This window comes from Panthera pardus, unplaced genomic scaffold (assembly GCF_024362965.1).
Source record: "Panthera pardus isolate Hobbes unplaced genomic scaffold, ASM2436296v1 HiC_scaffold_6, whole genome shotgun sequence".
NCBI classification, from domain to species: Eukaryota; Metazoa; Chordata; class Mammalia; order Carnivora; family Felidae; genus Panthera; species Panthera pardus.
Genome location: NW_026526991.1, coordinates 123,237,067 through 123,251,340, shown reverse-complemented (window position 1 = coordinate 123,251,340; position 14,274 = coordinate 123,237,067). Strand labels below are relative to the sequence as shown.

Genomic DNA, 14,274 nt, shown 5'->3' with positions numbered 1-14,274 from the left:
GGGTTAAAAAATGCATTATCTAAAATAAAATTTGCTGGATGGACTTAGTAATACATAGACAACAGAAGAAAGATCATTGAACTTGAAGACAGATCTAATTAGAAGTTATCTAATTAAGAAGAGAAAAAAAGAAAATAAACTGATCAATGCCTTAGTGATCTACACAACTCCATCATATATTCTTATGTACATGTACATGAAACAACACAAGGGAATGAGGAAAAATGAGGCAGCAAATTATTTGAACAAATAATTATCAAAATCTTTCCAAATTTGTGGAAAACATCACCTTAAAGTGATTAGGATGATCAAGACAACATAAATGAAAATTGGTACATCTTGGTACCTCCTAATTCACTGATAAAAATTTATTTTAAATGAAGAGAATATCTTGGAAGACACCAGAAAAATAATTCATATATAATCTAACAATCCTATGATTGAAAGCTTCTCATCAGAAAAACAACAACAACAAAAAAGGCCTAATTATATTGGAAGAATGAATTTAAATACTCAAATGGGGGAAGAGGAAAGGACGTACCAACATAGAGTTTTGTATCTACAGAAAATACCCTTCAATAATGAAGGCATAGTGAAGACGTTTTTTTAAAGACATTTTTAAATAAATGAACAGCAAGAGATATCAGCATTCATTGTAAAAGATGTTAAAGGACGTGTTTATGGCTAAAAGTTTCAGATTGAAACTTGAATCTTCAGAAAGGAATGAAGAAAAATATAAATAATAATTATGTGGGTGAATATACAAGACCACATTTTCTCTTTTCCTAACTTCTTTAAGAGGTATGTGACTTTTCTAAATAAAACATACATATTTTGTAGCTTTTATATTCAAGTGCAGATAAATATGACAAAAATTGCTCAAGGAACAGGAAGTGAGTGGAATTAAAATGTACCAAGGTTTTTAAATTTTGTATGAAGAACAGTATGAACTCTAGATAGTGATGGTAAAGTATGCACATGCAATCACTCGACCAACACTAAAATGTAAAGAGATACAGATAAAAACCAAATAGAAGAATTAAAATGGAGAATGAAGAATTAAAATTAAAAACACAGGAGAAATAGAATAATAAAAAACAAATGCGAAAATGTTTTTAAATACAAAAATATAATAAAATGAAAGATAAATCTTTCTATAACATTAATTATATCAAATGCAACTATTCTAATCATACCAATTAAAGTGTAAACATTTCTGATTGGTTAAAAAAGCATGATACAACTATTTGATAAATATTTTTCTAACCTTTTACTTTCAAACTATCACTGAATTTATATTTGAAATGGTTCTGGCGGTGCCTGGGTGGCTCAGTCAGTAAGCATCTGACTTGATTTTGGCTCAGGTCAGAATCTCATTGTTCATGGGATTGAATCCTGCATTGGGCTCTGTGCTGGCAGTGCAGAGCCTGCTTGGGATTCTCTCTCTCCTCTCTCTGCCCATCCCTTCCCCACTCTCTCTCAGAGAATTATTATGAGAACAAATAAAATGAATTAAATATATAAATAAATAAATAATAAATAAATAGAATTGTTCTGTTACAAATAGTGAGTATAATATGTACAGATTATCCAAATTGATATACGAGTTTTGAAAAATTACAAATAGTAAAACGAAAATTGTATTATCACAAAGTAATTATCAAGTTATGTCAGAAATGTGCATGTATAAGAGTTTCAAAATGCATGAAATAAAATACGAAAGAATTAACATAAAAATAGAAATATTCACAAGTATAGTCATATCACAATCATAATCTCTGTCAATCTTATAACTATGAAAAATATTCACTGTGTTAACACGAATACCACAGATATAATCATGGGTCCTTCTCAGTACATCATATCAGGAGTTAGGATATTGATATGTTCCAGTGTTCTTGATGTTTACTTTGGACACCTGCTACTAGAACTTTCAGGACAGTTGTTGAATAAAAGGGTGCTTTTGGACTGCCTTACCCTATTTCCAGTCTTTGGGTGAAATTATTCAATATTTCACATTTAAATATGACATGACCTGTATGTTTTTCACAGGTCACTTTTTTTCAGTTTGAGGGAGCTCCCTTCTATAGCTTGTTTACATCAAGTTTTGCATTAAGAAGTCTTGAATTTTATCAGTGCCTTTCCTGCGTCTAGATGAAGACATCATATGATATTTTTTCCTTTTGTGTTAAAGTGATGAATTACATTATTTGATTTTTGAGCAGTAAGTCAAACACATTTCTTGATAAAATGTATTGTTAAAGATTTTGCACCTATGTTTGTGGGGGATATTAGTCTCTAAATTTCTGTTCTAGTAGTTGATTGTCTGGCTTTGTTATGGGTATTATACTGGCTTCTTAAGAGAGTTGAGAAGAGTTCTCTTTTCCTTATGTCCTGAGAGTTTGTGTCAGTTGGTACCATTTCATCGTTAAATGTTTGGTAGATTTTACCCATCAAGCCATCTGAAATGAAAGTTGGGTTTGTGGAAAAAGTTTTACTTTGAGTTCAATTTTGTTAATAGAGTGTCATTTAGATTTGTTTCAGTTTTAAGGTGTTTTTACAGGTATTTTTCTCATTTCTTCCAAGTTGTTGATTTTTTAGAATAAATGTATTATTCATGATGGTTTTTCCTTTCTATTATTTAAATATCAATAGGGTTTCTGGTACTGTGCTACCCTTACAATGTTTCTTTAAATATGAGTTTATTTAAAAATAAAAACTTATAAGAAATGAAATAATATTAAGAAACTGAGAAAAAAGAGAAAAAAAGAAACTCAGGAGAAAGAAGTACTAGTTTGGAAGACAAAAAATTCAAATCATAAATAGAGAAGTATGTTGTTTTTTAAAGTAGACAGATGTTAAAACACCAAAGTTTAGTTTTAAAAAGGAGGAAAACATTTAAATAATGTAGTCTTGTTAAAGGGGAATTAATAACCATGTAGAGACCAATAACTCTGTGAAAGTTTGAAGATGTCAATGAAATAGTTAATTTTCTATGAGAAAAATGACCAAAATTAACTAATGAAGCAGAAAACCTCAACAGACTATTAACTATCAAATAAAGTTATCAACAAACGTCCTTCAGTTTTGTCTCTCGAGATAGATACTACTGAGTTCTATCACATTTTAATGACCTGATAATGGCCAAAGAAGCTATTCTAACCATATAAAATGACTAAATTTATTTTATGAAGCTAATATATCACTGATAATGAAGCCTCCAAAAATTAGAAAAGTAAGAAAACTATAGTTCAAACTGCATGTGAATATAAATGTAGAAGAACTTAAAATGCTAGCAAACCAAATTCAGCAACAGAATCATTATATCATACTCTTTGAGGTGAGGGTCTTACCCTATTTAAAGGAAGTAGTGAAAATATCATAACTGATATGAATGTGAAGGAATGAATGGAAGTATTTTCATTCAAATCAAGGTTATATCAAGAGTACTTACTATTGATGTTATTATTTAATATTCTTGTTCTGGTTCTAGTCAGTATGTAAGGCGTAAAATAAAATATAGTAACACTAAATCGTAATAATTTTCTAAAGATATGATTATATATCTCAAAAGCCCAAGAGAATAACATAAAACAATGTAAACATTCCAGCCCTGTATAGTGGCTCCCCCAAACTCATGTCCACCAAAGACCTGTGAACGTGACCTTAATTGGAAGCAGGGTCTTTGCAGATGTACTGAATTAAAATGAGTTCATGCTAGATTAAAATAAGCCCTGACCCAGTGACTGGCATTCTTTTAAGAGGAAGGAAATTTGGACATAGGCACCCAGAGGGAAGATGGGGGAAGATGGTGTGGGAACACATAGGGAAGAATTACATGTGATTGGAGGGCTGTATGTACAAACCAAGCCAAGGGATGCTCAGATTGCTGGTAAGCAAGAAATGCAAAGAGACAAGGAAGGGCCATCAGGGAGATCATGGTACTGTAGACACATTGATATCAGACTTCTAACCTTAGCAACTTTGAGGGAATAAATCTTGGTTGTTTAAAGCTGCCCTTTTTGTTGTACTTTATTATGCGAGTGCTAAGAAACTAATGCATTCCCTAAGGTCACACGGCCCAGAAGTTACCCCATTTAGAACTGGAAACTAATTTCTCAAATTATGCTTTTTTTCTTTTTTCTTTTAATAATAGTATTTGTAAAACTTGTCCTGTGCATCACCACGGTAGCAATCGACATGATATTCTTGGTTCTGTTAAACAAATAAGTAAAAAAAAAAAGAAAAAAAAAGTACATAGCCTCCTTAGATAAGTTAAAAATATTTTTTTTATATAAAGAAATAGTTTCCTGGGGCGCCTGGGTGGCGCAGTCGGTTAAGCGTCCGACTTCAGCCAGGTCACGATCTCGCGGTCGGTGAGTTCGAAACCCCGCGTCAGGCTCTGGGCTGAAGGCTCGGAGCCTGGAGCCTGTTTCCGATTCTGTGTCTCCCTCTCTCTCTGCCCCTCCCCCGTTCATGCTCTGTCTCTCTCTCTCTGTCCCCCCCAAAAAAAAAAAAAAAAAGTGAGGGCTGACTTCTTACACAGATTACTATAAAAAAAAAAAAGAAAAGAAAAAGAAATAGTTTCCATACTGTGGGAATTCTTAGACTTAGTGTGTTAATAATATACTAGTGTGTTTTTAAATCTCCCAAAGAGGGATATAATTTATAGGATTCATCATACTCATTTGACTGCAGAAACTTCTTCCTTTGGATGGCAAATTGGCATCCGCAGGACATTCATATTTAAGTGTTTATTTATTTATTTATTTTGAGAGAGAGAGAGAGAGAGAGAGAGAGAGAGAGAGAGAGAGAAGGGGAGGGGCAGAGAAAGAGCGAGACAGAGAACCCAAAGCAGGCTCTGTGCTGTCAGCGCAGAGCCTGACGTGGGGCTGAAACTCACAAACTGAATCATGAGATTATGACCTGAGCCAAAGCCAGATGTTTAACTGATAGAGCCACCCAGGTGCCCAAAGACATTCATATTTAGATGAACAAAGAATTGATAAACTATGCCGTGCTATCTCAAGAAAAATGAAGCCAAAGTGGATAACCGCCATATTTTCATGGCTGCCTACCTATAGACAAAGAGATCTCTTCAAGAATTTCCTCATAGACACATTCTCTTATCCTGTAGTAGTTGTCAATTTTTTTTTTTTTTTTTGGTGAAGCCTTCACCCTGGAGTGCTGCATACCACAGTATAAAGGGGAGTAGTAGTACAGGGTTCCATCATTGTCATTATTCAACTCATAGCCCTGCTACTTACAGTATGATACTTTGTCTAGGATCATACTCTGAACTTCAGCTTTCACATCAAGCAAAAGAAGAATAATGACTATTATATTCAGATTTTGTGGGACTTAAATAAAATAACACAAATAAGGAGAATGCTTAGCACCCGACACACATGGTCAGTGCACGGTAGCCCCCCTTCCAGTCAGTGTTTTTATCTTCCTAAATGTGCTTTACTTATAGCATATCCTCAATAAATTTATATTAAAAGAATGATTGAATAGAATGGTGAGAACTTAATTTTAGGAATTCGCTAGTTGGGTCTTAAAAAGAATTAGGTTATGGTCTTCGAAAATTAAGAATTTTTTTTAATGAAACCGATATTTCATGCTCCTGAAGATAGTGATAGATGGAAAAATGATAGCATTTAGAAAGGTAGAAACTGGTTTGATTGATGATACAGCTGTAGACAAAGGTGGTCATTTTCTTCTTGATGGCACACCTGCCTGGCACTGGCATTAATTGCTCCGTGAAATGACAGGAATTGGCATCTTCACGGAAGACTGTTTGCTGCTTTCCTCACTTGGCATCCATGGGAAATTGTGGAATATGAAATTATAAGTTATTCCCTCTCGCCACAGTGATGTGAAATCCCAAGTACTTAGGCCTGCTTATTGTATTTTCCCCACTGATAGGTTACAATTAAACTTTCCAAGGAAACACATCCTCAAAACTATAGTAAATTTCAAAAGAAATACAGAATTTAAATGATAGAGATTCATGTAGCAGCATTTGTATGATTTTAAAAACAGAACAGATCTGTTTTTCAACAGCACACATCATTTTTTATACAAGTGGCCTTTCTAGATGCTGGTCTATATGGCAATCTAGTCTTCATGGGCTGCTAAATTTTCCAGTACAAGGTCAACTGAATTAGTCACTTCATTTTATAATGCTTAAGATAACTATTCAGATTCTAAACATGATGCTAAATATTTTTACCTCCCAGATCTCTGAAAAGATACATAGGAGAACTTTAGTATTCTGAGCTAACAGGCTGTTTACAGTCTATTCTCAGAAAGAGTAAATTACCGAAATAAGTTTCAAATGTAACTTTATTTTATTTCTTTTTTTTAAATTTTATTTATTTATTTTGAGAGGGACAGAGACAGCACAAGTGGGGGAGGGGCAGAGAGTGAGGAGAGACAGAGAATCCCAAGCGCATTCCATACCGTCAGCACAGAGCCCGACATGGGGGCTTGAACCCACGAAACTGAGATCATGACATGAGTTGCTCAACCAACTGAGCCACCCAGGTGCCCCTCAAATACAGTTTTAAAGTTGAATCAGCAATTGGATTATAAATGCCATCTTGTTCATTTGGTGACAGAATTATGGCAGAAAATTCTGTATCCTTGAAAATATTACAAATCAGTGTTAGCCTGGCTGTTAAACTATTTTTAAAAGCACATTAGTCTTGATGCCTTTTAACTTTGTTAATTTTTAATTATCTCAAAAACTGAAAATGGTATTTTCATTGTTTGGCAAGTGTTTTTTTTTTCTTTTTCCTGGAAGTTGTGATAAAGTTAACTTAAAAAAAATTTTTTTTAATGTTTATTTTTGAGAGAGAGAGAGAGAGAGAGAGAGAGACAGAGTGTGAGCTGGGGAGGGGCAAAGAGAGAGACACAGAATCCAAAGCAGGTTCCAGGCTCTGAGCTGTCAGCACAGAGCCCAATGTGGGACTTGAACTCATGAAGTGTGAGATCATGACCTGAGTTGAAGTCAGATGCTTAACTGACTGAGCCACCCAGGTACCCCAAGTTAACTTTCATCTTAGTGGTCTTTACACTCCAAAATGGTATTCAAATAATGATAAAGCCCATGTGTTTTAAAATTTTCCACCTTATTAGGTACAAATAACATAGAAGGTATTTTGTGTATTTCATTTATTCTGACCTATGCTAATTGTAAGAATAAGTCCATAAAGACATAATTTTGATGCCTAGCATAATTGGAAATTCTTAAAGAGTTTTTTGTTATAGAACAGTGTAGGGGGTGCCTGGGTGGCTCAGTCAGCTAAGTGACTGACTCTTGATTTTGGCTCACGTTATGATCTCAGGGCCTGTGAGATCAAGCCCAGGGTCTGGCTCTGTGCTGGCAGTGCGGAAGCTGCTTGGGACTTTCTGTCTCCTTCTCTCTCTGTCCCTCTCCCGCTTGTGTGCATGCACTCTCTAAATAAATAAACATTTAAAAAGAGAAGAAAAAGAATAGTGTAGAATCTTTGTCCCAGAATGGCTGTGGCTTCAGCTGGGATGTGCACCTGCTTTCCTTTGGCATGTGCACTTAAGAGCACAGGTCCCTGAGAGCTTTGTTGCCAGAATCATTCCTATTCTCATTTACGTTAACTTTCCGGAGATTTTTTGGGTACTTGTTCAAATAAGCTTTCTTTTTTAAAAAATTTTATTTTTTATTGTTTATTTATTTCTGAGAGACAGAGACAGCACGAGCAGGGGAGGGGCAGAGAGAGAGAGAGGAAGACACAGAATCTGAAGCAGGCTCCAGGCTCTGAGTTGTCAGCACAGAGCCCAACACCAGGCTCGAACCTGCAAACCCTGAGATCATGACCTGAGCTGAAATTGGATGCTTAACGGGCTGAGCCACCAGGCGCCCCAAATAAGCTTTTTTTTAAAGAGATAAATCTTTATATAAATACTTATTGATGTGTTACAAGTTAGGTTCTTCTTAAGTATTTTTAGTTTTTGGGTACCATCTCACCTATAATTATGGTTTTCAAGATTTTCATTTTCAGTTTAATATTCAGGGAGAACTTAATAAAGAATTACTATTATCAAAGAATTCTAAATAGTTCATTTTATTACGTATGATCAAATGAATCACTCATGGGCTGTATGCTGCATCATGCATATATATTTAAAAATAAAGAACATGAAAAGTATCCTGAATATAATTTTATAAGATACAAACTCTTAGTAGCAGAATGCTCAGTTTTACAACATCTTCACTTACATTATTAGCTTTATAATTTACCAGCAAAATTATAGGAAGATGTTTGTGTAATTCCTATAGTCTAGCTTGGTGTATGATGAGATTGGAACTCACAGCTCTCTTCTAACAAGGCAAAGCCTGAACAGACCGAAAGATCAACAACTCTTATTCAATCCATAAAAGAGGGGAGGACACAGAGCAAATTGCTGTCCCAAGATCGGAGAGAGGCAAGTGAACACAGGGAGTCACATATTATCAGACCTGGCACTTAGGAGAAGAATCCACTAAAGGAACCCGCACCTGGGTAGGAAAAGGTGAAATGATGCTGATGAAGTTCTGGCGTTGCCGTGTGGACAAGCCTGAGTGAAAACCTTCAGGAAACCCCCTTCTAGGGATACCTTATAAGGTGTGGCTCAGTTGGTTGAGTGTCCGACTCTTGATATCAGTTCAGGTCATGATCTCATGGTTTGTGGGATTGAGGCCCATGTCAGGCTCTGTACTGAGCTTGGAGCATGCTGAATATTCTCTCTCCCTCTGCTCCTCTCCCCTGCTCATGCACAGTCTTTCACTCTCTCTCTCAAATATATATACATACATATATATACATACATATATACATACATATACATATATATACAAATGTATACATACATATACATATATATATACACACACATATATGTATATATACATATACACACACACACACATATATACATATATATATATATATATATGTATATATATATTAGACAGAACTCTGTTGTTCCTAACAAGGTCTTCCCTCAGATAATAAAATTCTAAACTGCCAGGGTATTATCAGAGCCTAACTGACTTTGTGGAAGGGAAATATCCAGTGCTACACCTTTCTAGTTATACTGTTCCATGTAAGGGGGGAGAAAAAAATCTGAGAAACACTTGTGAATTTCATAGTCCAGAGGTATAGGTTCATTGAAAGACTGAGAACTAATAACAGAATCCTAGAATATCCCCTTTCCCCACATTAAAGGGCTATTTAAAGCAGTTTCTTTTACCCAATATATCATGTCCAGCTATTAAGAAAATATCTCAAGGCATATACTGAAAGGCAAAAAGCACACAAAACAAAAAAACTATACTTTGAAGAGACAGAAGAAGCATCAGAAAGAGACATGGCAGGGGTGTTGGAATTATCAGACCAGGAATTTAAAACTATATGCTAAGTCCTCTAGTGGATAAAAGAGCATGCAATAAAAGATGGGCAATGTAAACAGAGAGATGGAGATCTTAAGAAAGAATCGGAAAGAAATCCTAGCAATCAAAAACACTGTGACACCACACATGAAGATGAACTCAAAATGGATGAAAGACCTAAATGTGAGACAGGAAACCATCAAAATCCTACAGGAGAAGACAGGCAGCAACTTCTTTGACCTCGGCCACAGCAACTTCTTACTTGACATGTCTCTGAAGGCAAGGGAAAAAAAGCAAAAATGAACTGTTGGGACCTCATCAAGATAAAAAGCTTCTGTACAGCAAAGGAAACAATCATCAAAACTAAAAGGCAACCGACTGAATGGGAGAAGGTATTTGCAAATGACATATCAGATAAAGGATTAGTATCCAAAATCTATAAAGAACTTACCAAACTCAACACCTGAAAAACAAATAATCCAGTGAAGAAATGGGCAGAAGACATGAGTAGACACTTTTCCAAAGAAGACGTCCAGATGGCTAACAGACACATGAAAAGATGTTCAATGTCACTCATTATCAGGGAAATACAAATCAAAACCACACTGAGATACCACCTCACACCTGTCAGAATGGCTAAAATTATCAACTCAGGAAACAACAGAAGTTGGAGAGGATTTGGAGAAAGGGAAACCCTTTTGCACTGTTGGTGGGAATGCCAACTGGTGCAGCCACTCTGGAAAACAATATGGAAGTTCCTCATAAAATTAAAAATAGAACTAACCCTACGACCCAGGAATTATACTGCTAGGAATTTATCCAAAGGATACAGAAATGCTGTTTTGAAAGGGCACATGCACCCCAATGTTTATAGCAGTACTATCAACAATAGCCAAATTATGGAAAGAGCCCACATGTCCATTAACTGATGATGAATGGATTAAGATGTGGTCAAAATATACAATGGAATACTACTTGGCAATGAAAAAGAATGAAATCTTTCCATTTGCAACAACATGGATGGAACTAGAGTGTATTACGCTAAGCGAAATAAGTCAGAGGAAGATAAATATATAATTTTACTCAGATGTGTAATTAAGAAACAGAAGGTCATAGGGAGAGGGAAGGAAAAACAAGATAAAAACAGAGAGGGAGGCAAACTGCAAGAGACATTTAAATTTAGAGAACAAACTGAGGGCTGCTGGGGCGGGGGAGGCACTGGGTGATGGGCATTAAGGAGGGCACTTGTTGGGATGAGCATTTGGTGTTATATGTAAGTGATGAATCACTGGGCCCTACTCCAGAAGCCAAGTTAACTATGTTAACTAACTTGAGAATAAAAAAAAAATCATCTGATCCAGTAACAAAAATAAAGAAATAAAATAAAATAAAGGGGAAAAAAAACCCCACTGTGACAAAAGTGAAGGACGGCTTTGGTGGCCTTATTAGCCCGGACACAGTGGAGGAATACCTGAGCTAGAAGCCATCACAATAGAAACTGAAAAGTGGAGAGAACAAAGACTGAGAACACACAACAGAATATCCAAGGACTTTACAACAAAAGGTGTAATGTGCTTAGTGGGAGTATCACATGGAGAAGAAAGAGAGAAAGGAACAGAAGAAATATTTGAAAGAATAATGACTGAGAATTTCCCCCAAATTAATGTTGGATGCAAAACCACAGATCCAGATGTGCAGAAACTATGAAGCGGGATAAATACCAAAAACCCCCCACAACACCCCCCCCCCCAAATAAAACACAACAACTACACCTAGGTATATCATTTTCAAGCCACAGAAAATCAAAGTAAAATCCTGAGAGAAGTCCGAAGGATGAGACACTTTAACTATAGAGGAACAAAGGTAAGGATTACACTTGATGTCTCAGAAATTATGCAAGTAAAAAGAAAGAGTGAAATATTTAAGATGTTGTGTGTGTGTGTGGGGGGGGAACAACAATAACAACAAATTACCAACCTAGATTTCGTATTCTGAAATTTTCCTTTGAAAGTGAAGAGTCAACAAAAATTTTCTCAGACAAACACAGACTGAGGGAATTTTTTTTTTTTGCCAGAAAACCTTTGTTTTTAGAGGATTGAAAAACGGTATAGATTAGAAACTCAGATTTGCATAAGGGAAAGAAAGCTTTGGAGAGTGAAGGTAAAATAAAAGCTTTTAAGAGTAACCAAGGGTAAATAAAGGTATTACATAATAGTAAAGGAGTCATTCCCCAAGGAGGCATGACAATCCCTAATGTGTATGAACCTGACAATAGAATGTCAAACAACATGAGACAAAAACCTAACGGAATTGCAAGGAGAATCGATGGGCTCACTATTGTAGTTGGAGGTTTCCACCCTCATGTATCAGAAATGGATAGATCCAGCAGGCAGAAAATCAATAAGGTCATAGTCGAACTCAATAATTCTTGCTATCCTGGAAGTGGAAGAAAAGACTTAAGCAATGTTAGTAATGAAATAATTTTAAGAACCTGGGAGATAGTTGCTATTTTGTGCAAATTAACATTTTTAATTTCTGCAGCTTATTATCATAAATTCCAATTAATACACTCTTTACCTTTCTGTTGCACAATTTTCTCATCTCTAAAATAAGGATTATGTTTTAAAAACAATTGCAATGATTAATAACTTTTGCTTTAGGCAGCAGTTTCCAAGCCAAGCTGTATTGAGTAGAACAAGAAACTTCCTAAATTCTCTACCAGGGCCCGAGGAGCAAAGATGAGAAGAGAGAAGAAATAAATTACATTGATCAAATAGGTGTTTGGGGGAAGAAATGTGTGTGTAATGCTAAAGTATCTTCTTATTGATTTTGAGACTGGGAACCAGATTTGTAGAGAAATAGACTTGTACAAGCCACGGAAATAGCTTTCTGTAGGAAACTAAAATAGTGTGTGTGTGTGTGTGTGTGTGCACGTACATGTGTGTTTGTGCGTACGTGTGTGTGTGTGTGCACATACATTTTTTTTATAGTCAAAAAGACTTTACTGAGAATTTTAAATTTTTGGGAAGTTTGTTATAAAATATCAGAAGGTTCTAAAGCACATGCCTAAATAGGATCAAAGATCACTATAAAACTTGTTTCATTATTTATTTAACCAAGCTGGCAACAAGAGATTCCAAACGCAAAAGCATTGGCTTGTCTCGCTGTTAGCAAAACTTTGCTCCTTTTATTTTGCTAAGTTTTAACCGTTTCATGTAATTAAAGAACTGATAAAGACAAAACAGAAACTTTACTTACAGTTTCTTATTAAGAACAGAGAAGTAATCCAAGAAACCTATTTGGCAGAGAGAAAGCCAGATTTCAAATTTATAGCAGTGTACTTTAAAAATTCATTTATTCTGGGGTGTCTGAGTGGCTCAGCTGGTTGAGCATCCCAATCTTGATTTCATCTCAGTTCATGATATCAACGTCATGGGGTTAAGCCCTTTGTTGAGTCCACATTGGACCCCGCGTTGGGCTCCGCACTGAGTGTCAGTCTCTCTCTCTCTCTTTCATTCTAACCCTCTTCCATTCTCTCTCCCTCTAAAATAAAAAAAATAAAATAAATTTCATTTATTCCAATTATTGTCCAGTCTAACCCTGGATAAATTTTTTTTCCAAAGATTCCCCTTCACAAACGTTTCACAAGTTTCAATTCAGATTTTATTGTAAGCCTTCTCTATTTAAATAGCTAGTCTCATTTTAAGACAAAACTACTCTTTCCCCTTAACGAAAATATATTTCGTTGCTTATGCGTTTCTTATGCATCTTACTTTCCAAAATACATAGTGCTTCCCTTATCCATTCTAGAATTTTAATTACACTTACCAGAATTTTAACTGTTAGAAACCTTAGTTCCCAATAAAAACTAAGTAGTAACCAATTGTGAGCTGCTCTACTCCTGTGTCTCCCCAACCCTTTCTGGATAATCAGCTTTTATTCTATCTGAATTTATTAGTTGAATTCATGTTGTACCTGGTGCAAATTGCCAGCAAAAATAACTTAAGATAATGGTTTATTTTGTCTCAGGACATTTTCATGGGTAATTGTTAAGAACTTGAGGGTGGATGGGCACCTGGATGGATCAGTTAAGCGTCCGACTTCTGCTCAGGTCAGGACGATCTCAAGGTTTGTCAGTTTGAACCCTGCATTGGGGTTTGTGCTGATAGCCTAGAACCTGCTTCAGATTCTGTGTCTCCCTCTCTCTCTCTCTGCTCTCCCCCTGCTTGCACTCTGTCTCTCTCAAAAATAGGTAGACATTAAAAAAATTTTAAAAAAAGAACAAGTGGGCTGAAAGATAAAAAAAAGGTTTATAGACTGTTAAATAGCTTTCAAAATCTTTGGTAACCTAAAACTTGGAAGCTTTGCTCAGTTAAATGATAAATTGGGTTAAATTCATTGGATATTTAAGTCTTTTCCAAATAAGATGAAATGCTGAAACATCAATTACTAAACATGGGTTTAAAATAGTCTCTTTTAATGCTAGTGTCAGGATGATATTCTTAGGTATTGAATATTCCATGATGTGTCAATATCACTATAATTTGCATTGTATGTCCTAAAGTCAGCTAATTTCCTTTTTCTCTCTACCATAAATTGGGAAATGTTTTCCAGGTACCTCCAGTGGGCACTGTGATTTTGAATTTGACCTTTGTTCCTGGGAGCAGGAGCAGGATGATGACTTTGACTGGAATCTGAAAGCTAGCAGCATCCCTGCTGCAGGCACGGAACCAGCTGCTGATCACACCTTCCGGAACTCCTCTGGTCATTACATCTTTATAAAGAGCTTGTTCCCTCAGCAGCCCATGAGAGCAGCCAGAATCTCAAGCCCAGTCATAAGTAGAAGAAGCAAAAACTGCAAG

General features: G+C 35.7%; 1 protein-coding gene across 2 annotated transcripts in view; it reads left to right on the top strand.

Annotated features, from left to right (window-relative positions):
- MALRD1 (MAM and LDL receptor class A domain containing 1) overlaps positions 1-14,274 on the top strand; it is a 770,287-nt gene that overhangs the window by 336,792 nt on the left and 419,221 nt on the right. For both annotated transcript variants that reach the window (XM_053896000.1, XM_019460623.2), the window contains exon 26: positions 14,027-14,274. In XM_053896000.1, the coding sequence (XP_053751975.1) occupies positions 14,027-14,274 (248 nt within the window). The remainder of the gene's footprint in view (positions 1-14,026) is intronic.